The sequence below is a fragment of the Meles meles genome, chromosome 12 (assembly GCF_922984935.1).
Source record: "Meles meles chromosome 12, mMelMel3.1 paternal haplotype, whole genome shotgun sequence".
NCBI lineage: Eukaryota > Metazoa > Chordata > Mammalia > Carnivora > Mustelidae > Meles > Meles meles.
In genome coordinates this window covers 5,741,688-5,766,822 of record NC_060077.1, presented here as the reverse complement: position 1 = coordinate 5,766,822, position 25,135 = coordinate 5,741,688, and the positions used below count along the sequence as shown (strand labels likewise).

General features: G+C 44.4%; 2 protein-coding genes across 5 annotated transcripts in view; one reads left to right on the top strand and one right to left on the bottom strand.

The window, feature by feature from the left end:
* Positions 1-10,133, bottom strand: part of TAOK3 (TAO kinase 3) — a 185,630-nt gene extending 175,497 nt beyond the window's left edge. Inside the window, exon 1 of one of the 3 annotated variants that reach the window (XM_046024808.1) lies at positions 9,856-10,133. The gene's annotated coding sequence lies outside the window, so the exon portion shown is untranslated. Of the gene's footprint in view, positions 1-921; positions 1,051-7,646; positions 7,670-9,855 lie in introns of those variants that run through there. The other 2 variants (XM_046024810.1, XM_046024809.1) reach the window with 2 other exon arrangements.
* Positions 10,134-13,576: 3,443 nt separating this feature from the next.
* SUDS3 (SDS3 homolog, SIN3A corepressor complex component) overlaps positions 13,577-25,135 on the top strand; it is a 42,130-nt gene continuing 30,571 nt past the window's right edge. For both annotated transcript variants that reach the window (XM_046024836.1, XM_046024837.1), the window contains exons 1-6: positions 13,577-13,869; positions 15,908-15,977; positions 18,322-18,377; positions 20,352-20,423; positions 23,515-23,534; positions 24,805-24,961. In XM_046024836.1, the coding sequence (XP_045880792.1) occupies positions 13,728-13,869; positions 15,908-15,977; positions 18,322-18,377; positions 20,352-20,423; positions 23,515-23,534; positions 24,805-24,961 (517 nt within the window). In that variant the 5' untranslated portion in view covers positions 13,577-13,727. The remainder of the gene's footprint in view (positions 13,870-15,907; positions 15,978-18,321; positions 18,378-20,351; positions 20,424-23,514; positions 23,535-24,804; positions 24,962-25,135) is intronic.

Here is a 25,135-nt window from a genome sequence, read left to right as displayed (position 1 = left end):
TCATGTTTTATTTGCAGTTCAGTATTTACTTATCCAGAAAAAAAGGGGGGGGGGAGATCAAACAATTTCTGAAAAAAAGTTCGTACTAATATTTATTTATGTAATCTCAAACTACAACTAAAATAAATAGAGCATAGGAATCCAGTGATTTTGGAGGTTGATTACTCTCAGCTGGACTTTGAGCTAAGGCCATAAATATTCACATGAAATTCAACAAAGAGTATATTAGCAATGTTTAGACACAAACCATATTTATAATAAAATGCTAAGTGTAAAACAAAATACCAAGCTTACTCACAGCAGACTGTCTCAAATGCATGCCTATATCTCTAATCCAATATATTAATACTTCAAAAAAATTCTTTAGCTTCAGCAATAAGTAAGACTGCCCCAGAGACGACTTTCTTAAAAAAACTGCCTCTTGTTCATTAGCAAAGATAAAACGGAGCTCAGCTTACGTTGTAAGAACACCACCACGCTACCAGCACCTTCATTCCGAGAAAGGAAGTTATTGTAGACACAGTATTATAAATGAGGCTTCAAGAGAGTACTTCCTGGTCAGAGAGTTAACGTTAACAGCATTACATTAATGAATACAGCTTTACAGTTTGACATTTTGGTAAGAACTTTCTAAAAACTTTTACTGAATTTCTCCCCCACTCCCTACAAAAGATGAAAACTTGGTGGAGCTAAACAAATCTATGAAATTCTATCAACACCTACCGTTAATGGTATCACATAAAGATCACAACTGCTTATTACTATTGATAATGATACCCATTTAAGTTGTAAAGTACAACTTACAAAGTACATAATTTTACACTTACATATCCTCCATTCCTCCTCTCCCAGTGTGCTAGAGTGAGCTTTCAGGGGGATACAACATTAGAAAGTAAAGAAAGAACTTAGAGGACAACTCACCAATTCCTTGATAACGAAGAAAATGGAAATAACCATTCACATTTTAATTCTCAAACTTAAAGTTCATTCTCTTTTACACATATGTAAAAAAAACCTTGAAGAAATGTTAAATGTTGTACAATCCTAACAAGGAACTGCAGATAAAACAGCGTGACCCTGGCGCGGCACATTACTACGGGTATCGCAAGCTGAAAGTATTTCCTGTTAGGACGCCCATTGGTTCCCACAGGTGCAAGTGCCTTTGGGTGTTGCCGATTTACTCTTCCTTTTGTAAGTGAACCACTAAAGGAGATTTCAGGTTGGTACAATCAATGCTAAGAACTACTGGGGTAGAACTACCGTGGGCTAATTCAAGAGACTCCCAAACTGGCTTGATTGTGAATTGACAATTACCTAATTCAACAGGGCTGGAGAAAATTTATTTTAACAGACTTTCATTATTTTTGTAAGATGAGCTGTTATTAAGAATGTATGTGACTTCGGGCACCTGGGTGGCTCAGTTGGTTAAGCAACTGCCTTCAGCTCGAGTCATGATTCCGGAGAGCTGGGATCCAGTGCTGCCTCCGGCTCCCAGCTCCATGGGGAGTCTGCTTCTCCCTTTGACCTTCTCCCCTCTTATGCTCTCTCTCACTCTCAAATAAATAAATTTAAAATCTTAAAAAAAAAAATAGAATGTATATGACTTCACTCAACAAATACTAAATTGCTCTCTCTGTACAAAGCACTGTTTTAGGCACCAGGAACACAGTACTGAACAAGACAAAGTCCTTGTGGTTACTCTACACTATCTAGTAGACTTTTGACAATTTCACATAATGATGAGAAAACTCCCATAAAGGCAGGGACTAAAAAAAATTTTATGGAAATTTGGAAAGTCAAATGTAGTGCTCATTACTTAAAAACATTGTAATTAAGGCCACCACCTTGAACCTAAAAGAGCTTTTCCAGAATATAGTATATAAAAGTAGGATTCTTTATATTTTCAATGTTTCAAAAAGCCAGGTTGAAGGCAAAGGCATATGCTCCAGCAGGGAAAAGGAAAAACATCTTACCATGAGTCACCAGTGACTAAGTTCTTTTAATTCAGGCTTAAAACACATTTCAAACCCAATTACTTTTACATGCAGAAAACTGATAACCCCAAATTAGTATCAGAAGCTTGATCTGACCAATTTTCAGGGTTAATATTACCACCCAAGAAAAAAAAGTGAAGTACTTTTAATGGGATAATGTCCCTGTACTGAATTTTATTAAAATTTTGGTCTTATTAGCCTTTACTGCCTAAGAGCTATGCCAACAAGCTTCTGTTAGATTTTGTTACAATGAACATAGTTTTCTTAGGATTTTAGCCAGATTGAGACATAATCATCTTGGATGTACGGTTTGGTGGCAGGAACGGGTTTTGTTTATAAATAATAAAGTAAAAATAGAGTAAATTCAAGATAGGTCAAAGACAAATGTAAAGCCCAGAGAGAGTAAAATACACAGATAAACTCTACTCTTTCAAACCTTACTTTCTTAGGATTTTGCTACCTGTGCTTAAAATAACAAAACATTCTTTTTAGCCAACAAATTGGAGGCCTTTCCCAAGACAAATTGATCTACTTGTCATTCAGTCATTTACTGAGCACCTACTACATGGTAGACACTGTTCTACAGGCTGGGAAACAGCAATGAATTAAAAAATCTCTGCTTTCATAGTCTACATTCTAGTATAGAAATACAAGATAAATAAAATATTTGGTATGTCAGAAGGCAGTAAGCACTGTGGAGAACAATATAATATGGGAGGTAGGAGTAGTAATAAGTCCACCTGTTTACAATTGCAAATTGTTTACATCATGAAGTAAGGAATTTGCTCTGGAAGAGCAGAGCATTAGATCTCTCCCAGACTCTACCTCTGACTCAAGTGAACCAACGCCTTGGATTGCAAATGAAAGGAAATCATGTTTTATTTGTTGATAACACTAAGAGAAAGCTTGGAAACTTTCAAAGACCTGAAGTTAGAACCCATTCTTTACAGATAAAAACATCACTTAAGGAAAAAAATAATATAACAAATCCCAAACACTCAGAGTCAAAATTCACTTTAGGGAGTATTATTGAGCCAAATATGAACACACAAGTTTCCAAATACTTGGTAGCATTGGCACTGAATTTACCAATTGCCAGGGTTAGAAGTGAATTTTTCATTTAAGAATTATCTCTGTTCTCGGGGCGCTTGGGTGGCTCAGTGGGTGAAAGCCTCCGCCTTCAGCTCAGGTCATGATCTCAGGGTCCTGGGATGGAGCCCAGCATCAGGCTCTCTGCTCAGCAGGGAGCCCGCTTCCCTGCCTACTTGTGATCTCTGTCTGTCAAATAAATAAATAAAATCTTAAAAAAAAAAAAAAGAATTATCTCTGTTATCTTCCCTGGCAGCAATAATTATATTTAAATATTATTTTTGAACCTAAATTAAGTATTTAAATTTAATACAATTCAACAAATATTTATGGAGCAGATACTAGGTACCAGGTACCTGGTATGACACTGTCCTTTTAAAAATCAAGAAGATGGACATTTAGGACAAGTACAAACCCAATAATGTAAAATCAGAGAGAATATTAATGCAATAAGAAAACAAAATACTTAAGGAATTCAAGGGAAAGAAAAGCAAGTGGGATGATCAGAAAAGGCGCCGTGAAGATGGCATGAGAGGTAGGTCTGAAAAAGGAGAAAAGAAGGCATTCTAGGGAAAAGAAATGGCAGGAACAAAGTCTGAGGATGGCAGATCAGTAAGTATTCAGCCAGTAAGCAGGCTGGTCTGGTTGGGGCACAGGATACAAACACACACACAGATTATGGAGCATTAGGAACCTAAAAACAGTTGGATAAATCTGTACTGAATTCAGTAGACTATGAGGAATTATTAATTTGAACATGTGAGTGACAAAACCAGAGCTCTACTTTAGGAAGAATAAGACAGAAACAATGTATTTAGGAAGTATGAAAAAGAAAAGGAGACTGAATATTGGCACAATAATCCTTCCCCAGCACCCATTAAGGCTCTTGTTAGCTCCTTCTTGGACCATTGAGAGAAATGAAGTGGAAACTGTAGTGAACTGAAAAACCAGATCTAGGTCACAGGGGTCAAATTTACCTTTGTCTGACCTTGGGAAGTCACTTAACCTCACTGTCTCAATTTCCCTATATGTGAGTCTCTTAATTATTCTTTTTGGAGTCAGGAGCCATGGGATTTAGCAACTGATAAGATACTGGGAATAGGGGAAAAAAAAACCCAATAAAAATTGTTTCAAGTGATTAAAATAATAAGCAGCTACGATTTATTAAACACTTTCATGTGCTTGTCACTGTGTTTGGCGCTTTACATAAACTGCTTCATTTATTCCTTATAAGAATCCTGTGAGGTATGTATTCTTATTTGATGGATGAGAGAATTGAGAGCTTTAAGACTTAAGTAATTTACCCAGTTGGCATAATGACAAAGCCAAAGTAGACGCCTAAGTCTGAGTGTAAGGTCCGTTCTCCTTCCACTGTATCATGCTGCTTCTTACGTCACAGATGAAGAAAGCTAACATTCGTTCATGTGTTCCAACGGAATCCCTGTCTCTTTTGATGTATAAGAAACAAAGTGTGAACGTAAATACAATCTACTAATTTGCTCATCATTAATTCATCCAGTCATTCAATTCACATTTATGGAGCATCTTCGTATTTTGTGCCTGGTACTAAACTTGCCATGGGGAATGCAAAGATGAAAACTTCCCAGCTCTGCCTTGAAGAGCTCACAGAATAGTAAAAGACCAAAAAACCCATGTAAACAAGGACCTGGTATACAATGACAGAAGAGAAATTTTACACAAGAGTCAACAGAAACATAAATGTACATGAAGCATAATATTATAATTTTGGATCTCTGCTATTAATGCTTGACCTAGATCATTTAAAAGCAATATGTGGGGCGCCTGGGTGGCTCAGTGGGTTAAGCCGCTGCCTTCGGCTCAGGTCATGATCTCAGGGTCCTGGGATCGAGCCCCGCATCGGGCTCTCTGCTCAGCAGGGAGCCTGCTTCCCTCTCTCTCTGCCTGCCTCTCTGCCTACTTGTGATCTCTCTGTCAAATAAATAAATAAAATCTTTTAAAAAAAATAAATAAAAGCAATATGTGGCTTCTGGAAATACTTGTGTGTTCACACACACACTCTTCAAAAAGTAAAGGCTAATGTTCACAATAGAATGGAAAATTGGCCACAATCTACCATTCTGTTCTGTGCGTCTATTGCCGAGACTAATTAGGTTATTAGTTTATGTAAGAAAGCATTCTGCTTTCATTAGTGCCATCTATTGTAATGGGTAAATAAAATCTATTTGAATTGCCATAAGCCTTGATTGTTGTGGACATAAGCCTGTGTCATTAGACAGAGTTGAAACATGTAAAAATAAATATAAAGTGCCCATAGTCCTAGTTTGATCTAGAAATAAAGGGTCATCCCATTGTCCATCAGAAACAGTGGGTGGGAGTAAAACTGAAGTCTTCCAATTGGCACTTTGATAATTGACTAAAATATTAAATGTAACAAAATGTATATTGGGGGGTTGAATTTGCTATCCATCATTTCACTGAGGCTAGAGGGTAAGTGGAAGGGCCCCAAAGACTAGACTCCAGCATGTACATTCTCAGAGTGAATATCTGAAGCCACATGGCCCACACCTCTTTGTTTAAGGGGAGTAGGTTTTCCTAGGTGTAAAGTAGACGTCTATTCCAAGGCAAAAATCTCTTTCTCCCTCACTCTGGGGATGAAAAATGTATATGCGTGGGATACCTGACAATGGTTAGGAGGCTGATCTGTGTTAACAAATCAAGAAACTGACCCCTAAGTCATTCTGTTGTAAAATGGAAATAATTTAGTTTCAATGTCTCCAACAAACCTCAGGTCAGAAAGAAAAAAAAAACACAACCCACATTAGGTTCATTAATAAAATATTTAGGTAAATTTAATAATATATAGCTTGAATGATCAATTTAGTTACCGGTGATAATCCTAAAAATTCTAAATAGTTGTTGTTTTTAATTTGATGCCTGTAGTTTAGAAATGAATTTGATCACAGTTTAGTCCATAAACTCAATATAGCTCAACTGTAAGGGCAGCTCGACTGATAGATACCACTTACTTTTTTGTTGTTGTTGTTATTGTTCTGTTTTGTTTTGACTCAGTATGGGTTTAAGAAACAGTAACAAACTTTTAACATATCTTCATATATAACAAAGCAACCAATTAAATGGATGATAAAGCTAAACAATCAGAATCCGAGCTCCCTATGCTGAACTGCAACTGTACAATATCTCCCGACTCAAAACGGTTCTCACGGATTGACAGAATCATCGAAGATGAGTTCACTGAATCTCACTGAAGACTGTAAAGAAGTCTTCCCTTAGGAGAGTCACAAAACACTTTTGGGTGGAAGATTTCTATTTTCTTTTTGTGGGGAGGGGAGAAACAAAGACTGAGGAAAAGATTATGAAAGAAAGAGGCTTTTCACAGAAGCTCTAAAATAAAAGTACCAATAGTTTTCATTCATTCTTCTATACGACTGAAACCAACAAATATGCACACTGGCAAGCCATGAGAACTTTTATTCAGGGTGGCTTAAACATTAAACCAAATGAGATATCAAGGTAGACTCTGAGATGACAATGGTTTGACTGTATATGACTCAAGTGGTAAAGAAAGTACAAAAATGGGTTATTGTATTTACTGGGTAGTACTTGTATCCTGCTAAACCAAGAATAAGAACATTTTTAAGAACTCCAAACCAGGGGCACCTGGGTGGCTCAGTTGTTAGGCATCTACCTTCGGCTCAGGTCCGCAGGAAGCCTGTTTCTCCCTCTCCTACTTCCCCTGCTTGTGTTCCCTCTCTCACCCTCTCACTGTGTCTCTCTCTCTCAAATGAATAAATAAAATCTAAAAAAAAAAAAAAGAACTCCAAACCAAAAGGACTTGCATTCTCTTGTGGCTATAACCATTCATATGGACGTGGAAAGCTCCTTCTTAATTTCCTCTTCTCAGTATATTTTTTAATTGAAAAGAAATAGTTTAATGAGCACAGGCGTAATGACTTCACATATTTGTAGTTTCTCATGGTGTACTTTTCTTTTGTGAAATAAATGAAAATAAATTCCCACACAATTCCTACCCTCCTAACCAACCTTCTCATCACTCCAAGGCATAAAAAGTCACTACAGGCCCTTTCTATCACTAAAAACTCTATTAAAATGAATCCCTCTTCATCATTTCTGGATCAATACCATAACGTAATGTGGTTGAAACGACTGCTTTAGTCATCACTTCAGGGAATATCAGAACACTTTCTTTTCTTCTAAGGAGTTAAAATTAATGTTTTGTCTTGAGAAACTACCATCTGTACCGGTCAGAAATGAGCTAACAAGTATGATCAAAGAGCTTATCTGTTCAAATGTTTCTATTTGTAGAATTATTGGTCCTCAGATTCCCAATCCTTCCACAGACCATTTCATAAGTTATGGGCACTATATAATGAATATATGCCCTTTGTAAATAACCTCTTGGATTAACTGACTTTATTTTTTACTTGAATTTGACCTAGAGTTCTGGAAAAATAAATTTAGCATAAAAATCATACTTAATGCATCTTAATAAATTATGGCGTCATATTTTAAATTTGTATTCGCCGTTGTTGCTCTTCTTACCTCCTTGTTATTTCTTAGGGGAGGACTTCTAGTTGGTGGAATTTTCATAACCATATCCAGCTCCACACTCTCTGAAGTCATATAAGAACAGCTCTGTATCAGGTAATATCAAATAAAATCCCCAAATGACACATGTCCTCTACTTACTATCACCCTGATGAAAATGACTTCAGTAATGTTTGTCGTGGATTTAAATAGGCAGTTCTAAGTAAGCTTTCTCCATTATGTCTTTGGAAAATAAAGCAGCATTTCTTTCTTCCCCTTCGTTGAAGATGCCCATTACTACACAAGGGCAAAAGGTCCTAATAAAACATAGTCTAAACCAGAAACAAAGATATCTAAGTAACTGTGAAATGAGAATGACATTCCTATGTTCCCCAAACCATCATCTTCTAAGTCTGCTGCCATAAAAAAAGGAACTAGTCGCAAAGAGAAGGAGCGAGGAGGAAAAACACACAGAGAAAAAGGTTAAAAAATTTCAGAGCAAAAGTGCTGGGCACAACTGTAACAAAGCGTGTGTATTTAAGAGAACATTTGAAAGGTAGTCAGGGCAGTATTAACATATCCTAAGTACTGTGAACAACTAGCCTGGTCATTAGTTTAATTTTCACATCCATCAAAGTAGGAGGCTACCCCCCAATTCCCACCACCTCCGTCTTTCCACTATTTGTTTCATCATTTTAATAGACACACACTTGCCTCCTACCAGGGCATACTGTCTGGTTTAAACAGGCTTATCTCTCTCCTTAGCTTGTCCTAGAATTAAGCACAAAGTCAGTCCTGGTAGCTTTTATGTTGAGAAACCTAATTGGAAAGTGGCTATTAGCCACTGTGATACCTCCTTTCAAAATTTAGTTTGACCTCCCGACTATCTCCAACACATCAAAGTTAAACTTAGTGTATAGTTCATTTGAATCTGCACGGTGAACACTGATACCAAAGTGCTGTCAAGTCTAAAAACCTTTCTTAGCTCCCTGAGCTGAAATGAAAAATACAAGGACTATCACCAACGACATCCCAATTAATCCAAGACATGGGTCTCCAAAAGGATCCCTTGCCCTTTCAACTGCTTTGGGCTTGGAAAAGCCCTCTCTCCAACTTTCCACGTTCTCGTTCAGGTATTAATGTCAGGACGCCCCTCACTTTCAAGGCATCCACGCCAAACTCTGAGAAACACATCAGAAGCCAGGGGGCCAGCGAGGAGAGAGGTCGGGCGGTCGGTTTCTCGCTCTTGCCAAGATCTCCGCGCTTCTGCCAGACCCTCTAGGAGAGGATTCATTACATAATCCCTGCTTTACGGGAGCATAACACCGGGGCTCGGGCTGCCGCATATCTCACACACCACCTTTGGGGAGACTGGGTGACTGCAGACCCTGCGAGCAGCACGCCTCCCCTCGCTGTGCGCTGCCGGCAGTCCCGACTCGCCGGGCGCAGCGACCCCGACCCAGACTCGCTCCCCCTTCTCCTTCCACTCGCGCGCTCCGAAGCCTGTCTCCGGGTCTCCCGCACACTCGCTGTCACGACCCCGCTCGGGGAGAGGGTGCCCCGAGCAGACCTAGTGTCCCAAGTCCTCTCGGGGTCCCTTCCCTTCACATTCGCTGTCCCAAGCCCTCTCGGGGACTTCCCTAAACCCTCTGTCCCGGGCCCTCTCGGGGGGGTCCCCCCCATCAGACCTGCTGTCCCACGCCCTCTCCAGTCCCCTCTCTCCACACCCGCGGTCCCAAGCCCTCTCGGAGTCCCCTCTCTTCAGATCTGCAGTCCTGGCCCCTCTCAGGGCTCCCTCCCTTCATACCCGCCGTCCCAAGCCCTCTCGGGGTTACCTGTCTTCAGACCCGCCGTCCCGGCCCCTCTCGGGGTCCCCTCCCTTCATACCTGTTGTCCCAAGCCCTCTGGGGAACTCCCCGCAGATCCGCTGTCCCAAGCCCTCTCGGGGTCTCCTTCCTCACACTCGCTGTCCCAAGCCCTCTCGGGGACTCCCCCTAGAATCGCTGTCCCAAGCCCTCTCGGGGACTCCCCGTAGCCCCGCTGTCCCAAGCCCTCTCTCGGTCCCGCTCAGACCCGCTATCCCGGCCCCTCTCGGGGTCTTCCCTCCCCAGACTGGACAAACTCGCTCCCGGACTCCCGTCACGAGTCCTCCCCGACCTCACTCCGCCCAGGGTCTCCCTGCCTCGGCTCACTTTGTCACCGTCCCGAGCCCCGGGGCTCTCACCTCAGACCTGCTGTCACCACCCCGGGCCCGGCGTCACCACCGCCGCTTCCTCTCCCACACTTGTTCCCGAGTCGCTCTTCTGCCGCTTGTCCCCGGGAGGGTCCCCGGTTCGGGTCGCTGAGTGTCGGGTCCGGCCACGCGGAGCCTCCGCCGGCGGTCTCGGTGTCGCGTCCCACTCTCTCACGCAGGACCCCACCGCCGTCGCCGCCGGGCGCCACACGGACCCTCCCGCTGCCGCCGCTGCTGCTGTCCGAGGTGCGGCTCCTGCCAGGGGTGGCCAATCGCACCCGACTGCGCCGAGCGCGCTCCGCCCCGCCGTCTCAGTTCGCCCGCCCCCTGCCCCCGACCACGCCCCCAGCACGGCTCCGATAGGCTCTCTACTGACCTCCCCTGACCGCGGGGCACGGGACTGGGGCCGGATATAGGTACTTGATTGGAGGTGCCTGAGAGGCCGAGCGGTCGATGGCGCCTGAGGATTGGCGGAGCGGGCGGCGGGCGGGACGGGGCGGGGCGGGGTTTCCTAAGACGCGGAAAATCCTGCAACTTCAGTTACCCCGCGGGCCCGCCTGGGGTGCGGTCGGCCTTGTTTGCGCTGCACTAGGGTCAAAGTTCATGGCACTCCTCTGCAGCTTTACTTTTCTTGCGAGCCTCCCGGAGGCAGGGCCCCCAGGGACTCCCGGGGACCACCGTGGGAGAGCCTTAGAGGAAGTCCCCATTCTTCCGTTCTTGCTCGGCTCCCTAAGTTGTGATGCCATCAATTAATAGAGCCTGTATTCACCCCGGACTTGTAAATATTTCCTGGGTTCAAGTTCTTTTATGTCTTTGGCAAGGGAGTTGCCCCTGCATTGCGTTCGACAGACGTCAGTTTAATGCTGTTGGAGGCACAAAAATCTTTATACGAGGTGTATACTGTGAGCAAGCAAGGCATTCGAACCGATGGGGCTCATTTTGGTAGGAACAAGGACAAAACTGGAGAAATAATCGGTTTGTGGGTTTTGATCATCGTTCTGACCGTAGGAGCAGGAACTGTGGTAGGCTTCAGCGCGCTGAGTCAGCATATTCGTTTCTCCAGGGCCAATGTTTTTAATGATTCTGTGTGAACTAATGGCCAAAGTGCAACCTGTGATAATCAGAGACTGGTCTGCCCCGGGGTGAAAGTGCATCGTGTTACTCAGAGCCATTCTTTATATTTTTTGACGCTGTATGGGTTGATTAAGTCAATACCAGAAACTGAAAACTGCTACTCTTACTCATAAACCCCAAAGTTGATGGACTTTGGCAATTCAGCATTTTATGAAGAAATGGTTTCCTTTCAGGCACACAGTTTGATGCTTGATGCTTCACAGACTTGGCTCTCTGAAAACTCTCCATCATTGACTCTTGTGTTAACTCCTGCTGACAAAATTTGTGTCCTAAACACTGTAGGTGTTTTCCCTAGTGTTTTACAATGATACTCCATTACAATTACAATGCTCCCCTTCAAACTGGGGTGTGTGGGTATGCAGAGAGGGCCGGTGGAAATGAGGCTGGCAGGACTTAATTTGAGTTCTGAAGTAGGTACCTCCTGAGCAGTGTTGGCTAGCATTTTGGAAAGGGATGAGAGATTTCAATGTAATTCTGTGGGAACTTGATTTTTATAGGTCTAGAGAGACTATCCAAATTATAATACATATAAATACTTTTTAAGATTTTATTTATTTATTTTTGAGGGAGCAGGAAAAGGGCAGAGGGAGAATCCCAAGGAGACTCCTTTCTGAGCGCAGAGCCTGACCAGGTCAAATGCTCAACTGAGTGAGGCACCCAGGAAGCCCCCAAAATTATGATATTCAACAACTATAAAGGTTAGGTAAGACTAAAGTCACAACAGAACTGTTCTGACTAGGTTCTCCTCTGAAAGAGCAAATATAAATTAAGAGCTCATCCTACCAATAATGCAGCTGGGACTATGGATTAGAAGAAATGTAGTAAGTTTTCACTACCAGTGTTCAATTGTGTCTATTCATATAAAAAAGAAATGCATGACCATTAACAGATGTTATTTGCAATCAAGTAGAAAGAAAACATAAGCAAGATAAAAATTCCACGTCTTGAAAAAATCAATTAGCAACGATGTCAAGTCTGTTTTTTTTTTTTTTCTGATTCATTATATCAATGAACTCTAATTTCTCAAATGTTGGTGCTTTTTCTGGTCTATGATTATTGCTTCTGATGGAAACCCAACTTGCTCAATATAGCTGATTACAAATAATTTAGATGTGATCTAAAATAAAAATAGAAATGACTTCATCCTTTGGGCAAGAGGCTGTTCTAAAATCCTAGTTTAAATACAGATGGTGCATCTACAGTGAGCCTTGAGAATGCTATTTAGAAAGAGCTTCAGAAGATCTCTGAACTCATGGAAAGACATTGGAGCAGTCCCTTTTAGAAGTTGTTTTCAAAAAAAAAGAAGAAAAAAAAGTTGAGTTTCAGTGGATGGAAAGATCTCCCACAAAGAGCCAAGATTTTCATTAAGACAAGGTAGAAAATAAATGGGATGAGAATAATTTTTTTTTTTTCTCTTTGAGAAGACTCAGGGGTTCCGTTCAGAGATGAATTTGGTCACGAAAGATCAGGATACTGGGGCCCACCCTGGCTTTTAGATCTGTTTTCAACCTTACTACTTGTAAGTTACTTATTCTATGGAGAATGGGATTCAACATAAAGAGGGCAGGGTTACTTTAGACAAATAAACATCATAGGCTCTTTTCTTTACCCCTTTTCTTGCTACCCACAACTAGACGAGGGACATCCTAAATTTGTTCATTAAGCAAAGCTTCTAACAGTGTCTCCTACTCAGAAGGAATCACACGAATTAATTCACGCAGGTATTCAGCGCTCTTGTCTAAGTTTCCACACAGCACCTTCCTTATGTTGGTTTAATTAACTTCCTGCAAGCAGAATGTTCCACTTGCTCAGCTGAGAGATGTTAGCAAGTTATTGGTTGGGGGAAAGCACCTTTTAAAAAATTAATATTCTAAAAAATATGGGGCAGCAGGAATATACAGCGCTTGGGTGTAATCGTGTAAACAAGGCAGCCTGGACGCTACCATTTTTTAGGTAAATGTTCACTTCTCAACTGCAAAATCGGGAGAAGACCTTACTGAGTACACCTATACAAACAGAAAGGACTCCGAGGGACTGGGAAAACACCCTTTTGCTGACCCCAGAAGGGAATGATCAGCATCCTTGCCTTTTAGTTCTCAATAAAGTTCCAATTAGGGGAGGAGGTAGGCTCTGCGGGATGATCTCGAAAATTCTAGATGTCAGCGTTTCCTAACCTATAAAGGGGATGGATCATGTTCACCTATTTCAATGAGAGACCGCCTTCGACCCTTCTGCCTCTTTCAGGTCGCTAAGCATCCTCGCTTTAGTTCTGGCTCCTTGCGCCGCCTGGCGGCTGTTTCCAGAAGTCGCCTGGGGCGAGCTTCGGGGTCCTAGCTGCGGCCAGGCCTGTCCAAAGATTTGCCTAATTCCAGAGATCTTGTCTCCGCCCCTCCCCATTACCCGTTGAGGATTTTAAAGACGGCGATGAAAGGGCCGAGGTTGAGACGAAGGGGGCGTCCGGCGGCCTCTCCACCTCCGCAAGGATGGCGGAGTCAGGCGGTTCTCGGGCAGCTCGCGACCCGGAAGTCGCCACCGGCGCGAGGCCCCCGTTGCCGAGCGCGGGCGCGCGGGGCGGAGCTTGGCGGAGAGGGGGAAGGGGTCGCCGGGGCTGCCGCCGCTCCCGCTCCTCGAGTTGGCGGCTCCCTCGGGGGCTGCTAGGCGGGCGTCGAGTCCGCAGGGCGCGCGGCCGCGGTCGCTGGGTGACACGCTCAGCCGCGGGCAGAGGCGACATGAGCGCCGCGGGGCTGTTGGCTCCGGCTCCGGCCCCGGCTGGAGCACCGCCGGCCCCGGAGTACTACCCGGAGGAGGACGAAGAGCTGGAGAGCGCCGAGGACGACGAGCGCAGCTGCCGCGGCCGCGAGTCGGATGAAGGTGCGTCCTCTGGCTGGCCCGGCAGCCCGGGGCGGGGGTGGGGCCGCGGAGGCAGTGAGTGGGCTGCAGGGAGTGGGGCGGGGCGACCTCCGGGGCTGGGGGAGGCTGAAGGGGCCGCCGGGAGGAGCGCGGCTCCAGAAGTCACCCCCACCGGCGCCGGGCCCGGGGCTTCTGCGGGGACGTCGTACCCTAACAGTTCTGGGAAGGAGGGACTTGGGGAACTGCTGTCAGAGCTGGAGGTCCCTTGAAGATTCTGTCCTCCCCTCCCCGTCTCTGGTGAACCCCAGGTCTTTCCTGGTTGGAATTGAGTATCTTGAGTGCCCTTCCCCTTTTGAGTTCCGGAGAGGATCAGAGTAAAGCCCAGCTTGGCTCCCAGGTGCTCTCCCCGACCCTCCACCCGGGGGAAATGCTTCAGCCAACCCTGCTTTGGGCAGCGCAGCTCAGGTTGCTTAAAAGAACGGAACCTGGAACCAGCCAGACCTACGTCTAAATTTGGCTCACCGAACCCAGCTTTGTGACCTTCGGCAACTTCCTTAAGCTCGCGAGCCTCAGTTTCCCTGGCGGTAACGGGGCTTCCTAGCGTAGGTGTGAGGATTAAAGGAGACGTGCATAAAGTACTTGGCCTGGTACTCAGCAGGTGTTTTCGCAACACTGGGGAAGCAGGCGCAGGGGGGAGATAGGGATTTGCTTAATGGTGCCCAGGTGTTGTGTTTTCAGTTCCACGTTCTTTCTGTTATCATGACTGCCTCTCAGAACACAGCTTTTCAAACTGGGCTTAACAGTTTGGCAAGTGTGAGGAAGACAGTTTTGGAAGGATTGAGGAAGGAGCTACTGGAGAAGGAGAAAGGTTGGGGGGGAACCATTAAAGGACACTGGAGGGGCGCCTGGGTGGCTCAGTGGGTTAAAGCTTCTGCCTTCAGCTCAGGTCATGATTCCAGGATCTTGGGATCGAGCCCCATATCGGGGTTATTTGCTCAGCAGGGAGCCTGCTCCCCCCTGCCCCGCACCGCCCCCCCTTGTCATCTCTGTCAAATAAATAAAATTTTTTTTTAATTGGGGGCCCTGGAGAAGAAAGGGGAGATGGAGACCAATATATGGGTGGAATATAGGGCTGTGGGGCAAAAGGTTGGACTAGTTGCCAGAATGAGGAATAGGTTTTATTCATCTCAGTTCCCCAGGTGCCTAGTACAGTGGCTGGCCTATGACAGGAATTCAGTGAAGGTCTCATGACTGAAAGAGAGGAGAAGGCTTTGTGAGGATTTGGATCTGCAGCAGCCTTTAAAAAGGCAGCGACATGTGCAGATAATAAAGTTGAAGGAACTAATTGCGTTTGGTTAAACTACATTTAAAGACAGGCCTTAACCAGGATTTTCAATGTGAGACATTTGTAATTGCTCTTAATGCCCACAAGGGGGAGCGGCAAAGCCAGTGTAGATTTTTATCCTTGCTCAAGCTGGGCTGTTGAAATTATGTAGACACTCCACTATTTACTTTAAGAACAATGTTTAAAGTGTTCTGAAACACTTTCTGTTTTATCATCTTGTCTCCATTCTTCTCCCTTTAGTTGTAACTTTGAAAATAATTTCAGTTATTAGACTTCACTTCATTGGTTTGGGTTCTCCTTTGGATAGATGTGATGTAAAAATCCATTAAAGCCATGGACCAGAAGAGCATGGACTTACTAGGTCATTTTGGAGCAGTGAGCAAGGCCTGGCTGCCTCTAGTTGTCCTGTCTGACACAGCTCTGTTTCCTGAGTGGCCAGAGTGGCTTCTGTAGAAGTAGCAGCCTTGACCACAACTGTGTCAGGGACGCTGTTCTCTGGTTGCACTTGAGACGAAGACAGCTCTTTGCATAAGTCTGGCCATGTCTAAGTTGGAAATGGCATTTTATTTCCTAAAGTAACTATGTAATCTTTTTCACTGATGGCTTCCCATGGGCCTGCATTCATTTTACAGAAGTTTAAGTGTTACTTTGTCAGGTGATACCAACTTTATGAATTATGATTTTAACAAACCTTTCTTCCCTGATTTTACTTAGACACCGAAGATGCTAGTGAAACTGACCTGGCAAAGCATGATGAAGAGGACTATGTAGAAATGAAGGAACAGTGAGTGTGATTCTTATATTTCTTGCTTGGAATACAGAATTGACAAGTAAATCTTCACAATGACCTTGTGTGTTTGGTTTTGGGAGCTTCCAAAGTCCAGTTTATCTGTGCAGTTTCCCCCTTTAAATTTGTCATGTGTAATCGGTCTTCCTATTAAAAGAATCTTTTGAGCATTGGCTAGGAAGAACCTTGAAAGAAATGATTCCAGGGAAATAAGGCCGCATATCAGGAGATAACTGTTCCCCAGTTCTTCATGTTTTTGTTTAAATATGAAAACCATTACTCAGGATAAAGGGTGCGTCATAGCTATTGGGTTCTCAGATGGAAATGACCCCTCTGAGAGCTGATGGTGTGCTGGCGCCTAGAGAGCTCAGGGAGAGCTGGACTGGAGAGCAGGGCTCCTGACTCCTGCTCCCGTGCCTTTCCTCTGGTCACACAGCCTGGCCCAAGCCTTCTCTAGCTGTGCCTAGAGAAACCAGAACCACTCGTTTTTATTCTAAACACCGATGGAAGACTGTATAAAATAGATCTCAAGTATTTGTTGAGTGTATTTTGAGGATCTTGATTTGACTTTAAATTCTTTTATCTTTAAACTAGATGATCCACATTCCTTTTTTTGTAGGTCCTATTTTGCCAGTGGTTCGTGACCATCATCTGGATTCTGTTCTCCTTTTCAGGCTCTGGAACCCGAAGGGATAATTCAGCTAAATTCCACCAATGTTGCATAAAGAAGGATTACTTTAATAATTCATGTGATTTTCCTCACAGCTTCATTCCTGAAACTGTGCTTGGTCTTTATTTTTATTCTCTTCAGGCTTTTTACTGATTTACCTTGAACCATTTCCACATACCTTTCCTTTTACCAAATCTGAATTTGTTTGCTTGTTTATTTTTTCAGTACAAACTCAGAAGTCAAAGGCATTGTTTGCTGCATTCGGTGTGGTGGAAAATTGAATACACTGGGTTCTAAATACTGACATGCCGTGTGCAGTTGATACGTTTGTTTTCTCTGTTCAGCAGGTATGAGCATTCTGTTGAGATCGGTTTGTTTTTTTAATGGAATGTGCCTCAATACTGGGTACAGAAAAATTTTTTATTACAATTGAATGCCTTGTGTGATTCAAGGTGAGTGTTGAGAGTGCATCAGAATTCTCATTGATCTTTTGATCAGACCACCTGTGTAATTGCCGGATTCTGCTGACTCTTTCTTCAGTCTGTGTGAATAGTTGTATTTATGGCCCTTACTGGAGCAGTCAGAAAGCTCCTGTGCCTGTTATTTGTTGGACAGGTTCGTTCAGGTTGCAGATCTTGTTTCTGTCACTGTAAAATTGGGGTGTTTTTCAGGTAGAAGCGAAAATACTGTGGATTTATTTATGGAATCCACCATTCAAACAGACCTTGTTGTGGGGCATCTGGGTGGCTCAGTCCTTGAGCATCTGCCTTGGCTTAGGTCATGATCCGAGAGTCTTGGGATCAAGCCTGGCATTGGGCTCCCTGCTCAGTGGGAAGCCTGCTCCTCCCTCCCCCACTCCCCCTGCTTGTGTTCCCTCTCTCGCTGTCTCTCTGTCAAATAAATACATAAAATCTTAAAAACAACAAAACAGACTTGTCAGAGTGTATAATTGCTTATACTCCATTTGTTGTGGGTGGGGGGAGAGAGTAACGTGCTAGGCGGTTTTGCTTTGTGTGCACTGTGTGTTCTCATCCAGCTGGGGCTGCAAATAAATCCTGCGTTTTAACTTTTGTTACTGAATAACTATTATTTCTGATCCTAAAAGAGTAGTGCTTTTAAAAAATGACACGAAGGTTTATTTACTTGGTGCTTACACAGCTGTGCTATCTACATAGCAAAACGTGCCAAAGGCATAGTCTTACTCCTTTAGAATTTATGATCAGATTGTAGAGTTGATGGAAGAGCTGCTGTGTTAATACCTTTGTTACGTTTTCGTGTACGTTATTTATACTTCTAAATCTGGAAGGAAGTGGCATCGCGCTTTAGATTTTCCTTTGTATCTTCTTGCCTGTTTATCATTGTCCTTTATTTATTAAAATCTGCATGTCTTCATTTTTGTAGATTGCAGACCGAATCTCTAAAGGTGCGATAATACAGGAGAGTCTGCAGAGCTGGGATATGATTCAAGAACACAGAATCCTTGTCCCTTTCTGATCCCATTAGCTGCTGGTACATTTTAAACCACTGGCAGACTTCCGTTTTCTCCGTCTCCTGAAGGACGTTAATAACGTTCCCGTAACAGCCTAGGCGGTCCCTGTGTGTAGATTATTTTGGAATCGAGTATTGAATGCTTCTGTCTCTCAGTGTGGCTTTTGTTGTCTTTCTTCACAGGATGTATCAGGATAAACTGGCTTCCCTCAAGAGACAGTTGCAGCAGCTGCAGGAAGGTTGGTGTGTGTTCTCACCCTTTGTTTCTTCCTTTTTTTTTTTTTTTTTAAGATTTTATTTATTTGACAGACACACAGCGAGAGAGGGAACACAAGCAGGGGGAGTGGGATAGGGAGAAGCAGGCTCCCGGCCAAGCAGGGAGCCCGATGCGGGACTCGATCCCAGGACCCTGGCATCATGACGTGAGTTGAAGGCAGCCACTTAACGACTTAAGCCACACAGGCGCCCCTCACCCTTTGTTTCTAAATACACTGGGTATCACAAGCCTTCAAAGTCTGTGTATCTAACACCCCTGTGGGGAGTGATTTAAAATTTTCACTATCTTCTGCTGTCAGGAGAGTGGCGATTTTCAAACATTTTTGGACCCTCACTTAGGGCTTTCTTTTTTTTTTTTTTTTTTTTTTTAATATTTTATTTATTTAACAGAGAGAAATCACAACTAGGCAGAGAGGCAGGCAGAGAGAGAGGAGGAAGCAGGCTCCCTGCGGAGCAGAGAGCCTGACGTGGGGCTCGATCCCAGGACCCTGAGATCATGACCTGAGCCGAAGGCAGTGGCTTAATCCACTGAGCCACCCAGGTGCCCCCACTTAGGGCTTTCTGAAGAGCATGTGCTGAAAACCGCTATGAGCCTAAAGCTAGAGAGAGAGATTGCTAAAGAATACATGAAATTGCACCATTTTTTCCTAAACTGAATGCTGATGAGCTGTGGATTAACCTTATTGTGTTCTCTCTGGTTTGCTTGGTAAGTTAAAAGTGGACTGTATCTTGTCCAGGGCTGTTTCCAGCTAAAGGCAGTTCCGCACGGGGTTGGGAGCGTTAGCTCTCAGGACCGTCACGGGCCTGAATCTTTACTGTACTGCCTTCTGGAAATTTGATCTTGGGTGCATCACTTCTTCCTGCTTAAATTTGTTTTCCAGTCTTTGAAATGCACAGAGTGGAAGCCAATGATGTGATCAGTGGTGAGGGATCTAGCCCTGCGGGGTGCACTGGGAGCTCAGGGACAGCTATGGCCAGCAACGCTTTGGCTTATTTTTGGGGGGCTCCCTTTCCTTTCCCTTCCCTTTCCTTTGGGGAAAAGATGGAAACATCTTTTCCACTAAGTCCTTATATTGCCTGAACTACCCCATCTGACGCTGATTTCTGCTAAATAGTGAAAAATGGTTCCCATGAGTTGCATTTATATATCTTTTATTTATTTATTTTTCCTTTCCATAATGATGGAAGTATTATCAGAGAAAGGAATACATTCTACTCTAGCAAGTCTGTAGGGCATACCTGGCACGGTTGAGTGAGGGATTTTGAAAAAGATACCCTGCTAGTGAATTATGATCAGGAAACCCTTCCCACATGGATTCTGACTCTCCTAATTCACTGATATTGGAACAGCAATGACTTGAGTAGACAATTTGGTGAAAATCTGTACCTGAGCTTTTCAGAATTGTCACTGGCCATGTGTAGCTATTTAAATTTAAATAAATAAAATCAATAATTCATTTTCTCAGTGCGCTTGCTACATTTCAGGTGCTTAGTAGCTATATATGACTGGTGGCTCCCGTATTGAACAGTGAAACCTAGGACCTTTTCGCCATTGCAGAGAAAGTCCTACTGGATGGCATATGATCTGGGCCTTACTGAGAGAATGAGCTTTTTTCCAAAAAGGGAGGCCCATTGACTCCAGCTGTAGTAGCAGGTGATCAGAATCACTTGAAGCTCCTACCTTTCCACTCCCATCACTTGCTCTAGCAAGCGTCACTTGCTACAGAGTCTTAATCCACTAGGTGGGGTGATTTCTGCTCGGGGCCTTGGTTGAGAACCAGAGTCTAGTTAGCTCTGTTTGCATGTTCCTGTCCCTGGTTTTATTTACTCTGATGGTATTAAAACAGTTATTGCTGGTGCTAGACAATTTTAGGAACTGAAATGTAGGGCAGATTGATTTTCAAAATAACGTTTTCTTTTGTAAATCTCAAAATCAGGTACATTACAGGAATATCAGAAGAGGATGAAAAAACTAGATCAGCAGTACAAAGAGAGGATCCGAAATGCAGGTGAGGCTCTGTCTTAGGTGGGAACACATCACCATCAGGTGTCCTTTTGCAGGTCATCTATATAATGTGGCCATAAGAGCTGTCGTCTAAAATGCAAATTCTGTATTCTCAGACATGGGGGAGGGGAGATTTTTGGGGAAGAGAGACTCCAAAGCTTCAGTTGTAGAAAACTGGCTCATCTTTCTTCCAGTGGCCAATGAACGACCTGTAGTTGAGCTTACTAGTGGGGGCTCCATACAGAACAGGCTCCCTGCTCCCCTGGGTAAGTGGTCGCACACATTCTTTCTCACGTCTGCGTGGCTGCCTGAGTGGACCATGAGAGGAGCTACATGCTAAAGAGTTGTAGCTTGTTTCACTCTTGCTGGAAGGTCGTTTCTTCTGGTATCCTCTGCTCTGGGAGGAAGGGGTGTTCTTGTTTTTCCCCTTGAGTATTACAAGCATTTAGGGGAAGAGTATACTGTAACAGAGTAACTGTGTTCATTCAGTAAGATTTTGTTGAGCACCTGCTATATCCAAGCCCTGAGCAGCATGAAATAGTGGAACACATTGTCCTTGACTTTAGGAAATGTGCGATTTCATTGACAGAAGACATCCAAATGTGGAAGAAGTTAAGGAATTTTCTGAGGTAAATGAAAAATCATGCAAAAAGTAAGATGTGATGACTGTTCAAAGTGCATAAACATTCCTGGGCTTACAGGGAATGTGTCGTGTTTGATTTGGCAGCTCCTCATCAGCCAGCATTTTGAGCGCCAGCGTGGTATCTGTCCCTGCAGTGGTGAAAGTGATGTTGGGTTTTCAGATGAGGTCTGGATGCCATTCCTCGGGCTGCTGTCCTCTCGCTTTCTGATCCAGTGACTTCCCAGCTTCCCATTGGTGGAACTTTTCCATCCTTTGGGAAGTAGATGTCCCTTGTACACCAACAGGCAAAAGAGGAGCTGAAGGGCATGGGAGGCACTGGGAAAAAGGAAATAATAGCCTATGTCCATATCCTGGCTGCCCCTGAGGTTACCCCCACTGCAAGCTGAGTTCCTAAGGCACTTCCTTGGGACATCGGTGAAACCCCCTGCCACCTTCCCAGTGTTCCCCTGTAGCAGGGAAAGGTGCACCATGGAGGGATGAAGGCCCAGGTTTGATCTCCTCTCTGCACCTTAGATCTTGTGCCTGTAAGGAGGTTTGCTCTTGGAACCTCAGGTTCCCCATCTGTAGGGGGGAGTACACATACCTCACGGAACTGGTGTAAGAGGCAAGTAAGGAAAGTAAACCGACCTGAGCCGCAGCTAGAACTGCAGCATGAGTATTGAGTGGTTCTCCTTAGTTCCACTCTCAGTCCTGTTCTTGCGTGTTCTTTCAGAAACATTTTCTGTCCCCTGCCCCCTCACCCCCCAGGTATAAATGCTGAAGAACTCCTAAGTGAGTCCCAGCTAGAGCCTTAAAGGGCACATTCTCACAGAGCTAACCCGCTTGTTCCTGTTGTGTTGATGCCTGGCTGTTGTCACTCAGACCTCTTACTACTCTGAGAGCTGATGGCCATTTTGACTTGGTGCAGGGGTAGTTTCTAAGAATGGCACATAGGCGATGCATCAAATTCATTTGCGCATCTAAAGCACTCGTGGGAGTGAGCGTGTTGGGCTAGGTGTGCCCGGGCTCGTGTGCTCAGCCATTCCCAGGGCCAGAGTGATCAGGGCTTCCGGGTGATAAAATACTTGTCCTTTTCCTCAGTTAAATTTCCTTTTCTCTTTCTTTTTTCTTTTCTTTTAAAGTAGGTTCCACACCTAGCATAGGGCTTAAACTCAAAACCCTGAGATGGAGAGTCCTATGCTCCACTGACTGAGCCAGCCAGGCACCACTCCTCAGTTAAATTTCTTATTTATTGATTGATTGATTTTTAAAGATTTTATTTATTTGATAGGCAGAGCTCACAATCACAAGCAGGCAGAGAGGCAGGCAGAGAGAGAGGAGGAAGCAGGCTCCCCGTTGAGCAGAGGGCCCGATGTGGGGCCTGATCCCAGGACCCCGGGATCATGACCCGAGCTGAAGGCAGAGGCTTTAACCCACTGAGCCACCCAGGTGCCTCTAAATTTCTTATTCAGCATCTGTTCATTGAGATCTGAATTCTTAATCTGGAGTCCCTAAACTCAAACTTCTATGAAATTACCTGTGGCTGTGCATAGATGTTGTTTCAGGGGGAAAGAGACCCATAGGTTTTATCACATTTGTGAAGGAGACCGTGGTAAAATGTAATCCGTGCCTCCTGGAGTTGTGGGTTCCCCAGCAATCTTTGTGATGTAGGCAGCAGCTCGAACATCACCCAGAAAAGATGAGATGCCGTGGATCTAGTCTGTCTAGACTGGATCTAGTCTAGTCACAAGACTGGCTCTAGAGAGGCTTACAATCCGGTGGTGGAGGCAGCTGCTGTGTAAACAGCTGCTAGTTGCCTGCACAGTGGATAAAGAAGAAGCTGGTGACCAATCTCTGGTGGCTGCTAGGACGTGTCTGAGGGGCGGTTGGCAAGTGAAGGGTCCTCAGGAAAGGCTCCGTTAACTCTGAAGCTTGGAATTACACTCAGACCCAGTGGGTGTTGCCATGGAGGTGAGGCCAGACGAGGGGGCTTGGTGGCCTGTGAAGAATGTCCCCGGCGGGGCTCAGAACCTCTGCCCTCTGAGTTCTCTGGGACTGTCCTTCCTTGCCACACAGAGACCTTCACACATGGTTTAAAAACATCAGTGTTGACTCTGCTTCTGGAGTAGTTGCGTTGTTCCTTCCTGACCCATCCTACCCTGTAGGTACTGAGTAAAAGAAGGGGGATAACTTTGGGTGTTATTTTGCTGGGGTACTTTGGTTCCTGCTGCTTGCTTTTGACCTTGGGCAGAACTGCTGGAAGTGATTCTGTTCGGGGCCAGATTTTAACTAGTCATGAGTGTTTCTTCCTTCCTTCCCTTTCATGTATATCAACACTTCACTGATGGAAACATTTTGCTCTGCATAACCGTGCTCTTAGAAAGCAGTTAGTGCCTCTAAATGAATCCTACCATCACTGTCTAGAAAGGTGACACAGCCTAGCGAATCTAATTGCACGTTTTATCTCTTTCAGAGCTCTTCCTCCAGCTGGAAGTAAGTACCTTGGATCTTCTGGGTTGCAGGCCCTCTCTGAGACTGGAATCTTGCTTTCCCAATCCAGAGAACCTTTCCTTGTGTCACCAAATGGACAGTTAAGCCCTCAGCTGCAAGCCTTCGTCACTGTTCTGTTTGACTAAAGGACATGTTGGGTCTCAATTTAGAATTCCCATCTATTCATTTATAGGTTGAACAGCCTCTGCTTGTCACAGGACACTAGGGGATACTCGCCTCTCACTGCTTTCTTGTTGACTTTTATCTCACGTTAAAGCCATCCGGGAGTATGTCTGAATTATAATGGTCTAATAATTTGTTTTATTGGTCCTTGATGCAGCCCAGCCTCTGAATTGGCTCAGTGGTTCAGGTTTTATAGCTGAAGCTGTCTGGGTCAGTAGGAAAGATGGATTTAACATTTTTGCTTTCCTTCAGCAGACATCTAAGTATTGGTTCTTTGTGAAGCATAGTGTGGTGGTACAGAGATGGGGGCCTGAATCTTGGGTGATGATCTCTTCCTGGGGTGGCTGGTGTGTAGGTGTGGGAAAGTCCTGACTTTATCAGAGCCACACAGGAGTGTGAGAAGGTCATGCTTTAACAGAGCACGTTATCAGAAACCATTTTACTCTGAAGTCAGTGCAGCACGCACTGTCACAGCCCGCAGGATTACGGGATCCACAGCTGTGGCCCACTATAAGCAGCCTTGTTCTTTGCTTAATATGATGGTGAGATTTGAAAAATGAATGCTTTTTTTATTTAGTATTTCAGTGTTTGAGTACTTGAGGGTTCAGAGGTACCTAATAGATGATCTTCTATTCTAGTTGATCTTCATCTTGGCATAAATACCAACAAATACAGTAACTTGGGCCATCTTGACTCAGTGTTTTGTAATTGCAGTTAATTTTGAACGTAGGTATTACAACTGGAATATACTGTTTTCCTCCGAAATTGTGGCTTTAAAAGAGTTTGTCTTTGAGAATCTTAAGTTCTATTAACATAGAAGCCATGCAGTGTAAGAGGTGGGGGAGAGGAAATACCGAGTAGCAAGGGGGTACGCTCGTAAAGACAAGCAGAAGTCATATGGTTCAGTTTTACACGTTCACGGGGAAACTCGTTCCCAGACATTTCACTGCCGGTGCACGTGTGAGGGTCGCTCTCCCACATTTCTCCTAAAGGGGTTTTCTGGGCTCCTGAGTGTAGAGTTAGGCTTGGAGTTGGAGTTCTGGTTACCAGGGCCCCACGGAGCCCTAGCCTGTGTTTCTCTTTCGCTCAGACTGAACAGGTGGAGAGAAACTACATTAAAGAAAAGAAGGCAGCGGTGAAAGAATTCGAAGACAAGAAGGTGGAGCTGAAGGAGAACCTGATCGCTGAGCTGGAGGAGAAGAAGAAAATGATCGAAAATGAAAAGCTGACTATGGAGCTGACGGGAGGTATGAAAGCACCCGGCGGGGCGGGGGGGAGTCCCGGGAGTCTGGGTGGGGCCCGGAGGGGTGCTGCGGTCCTGCCTTTTGTTCCTTTTCCAGAGTGAGCCGGAAGGAGGGTTGGCTTTGACCCGATGGCTCAGAGTTCTAGCTCCGTGTGGTACTGACTGTGCGACTTCAGTC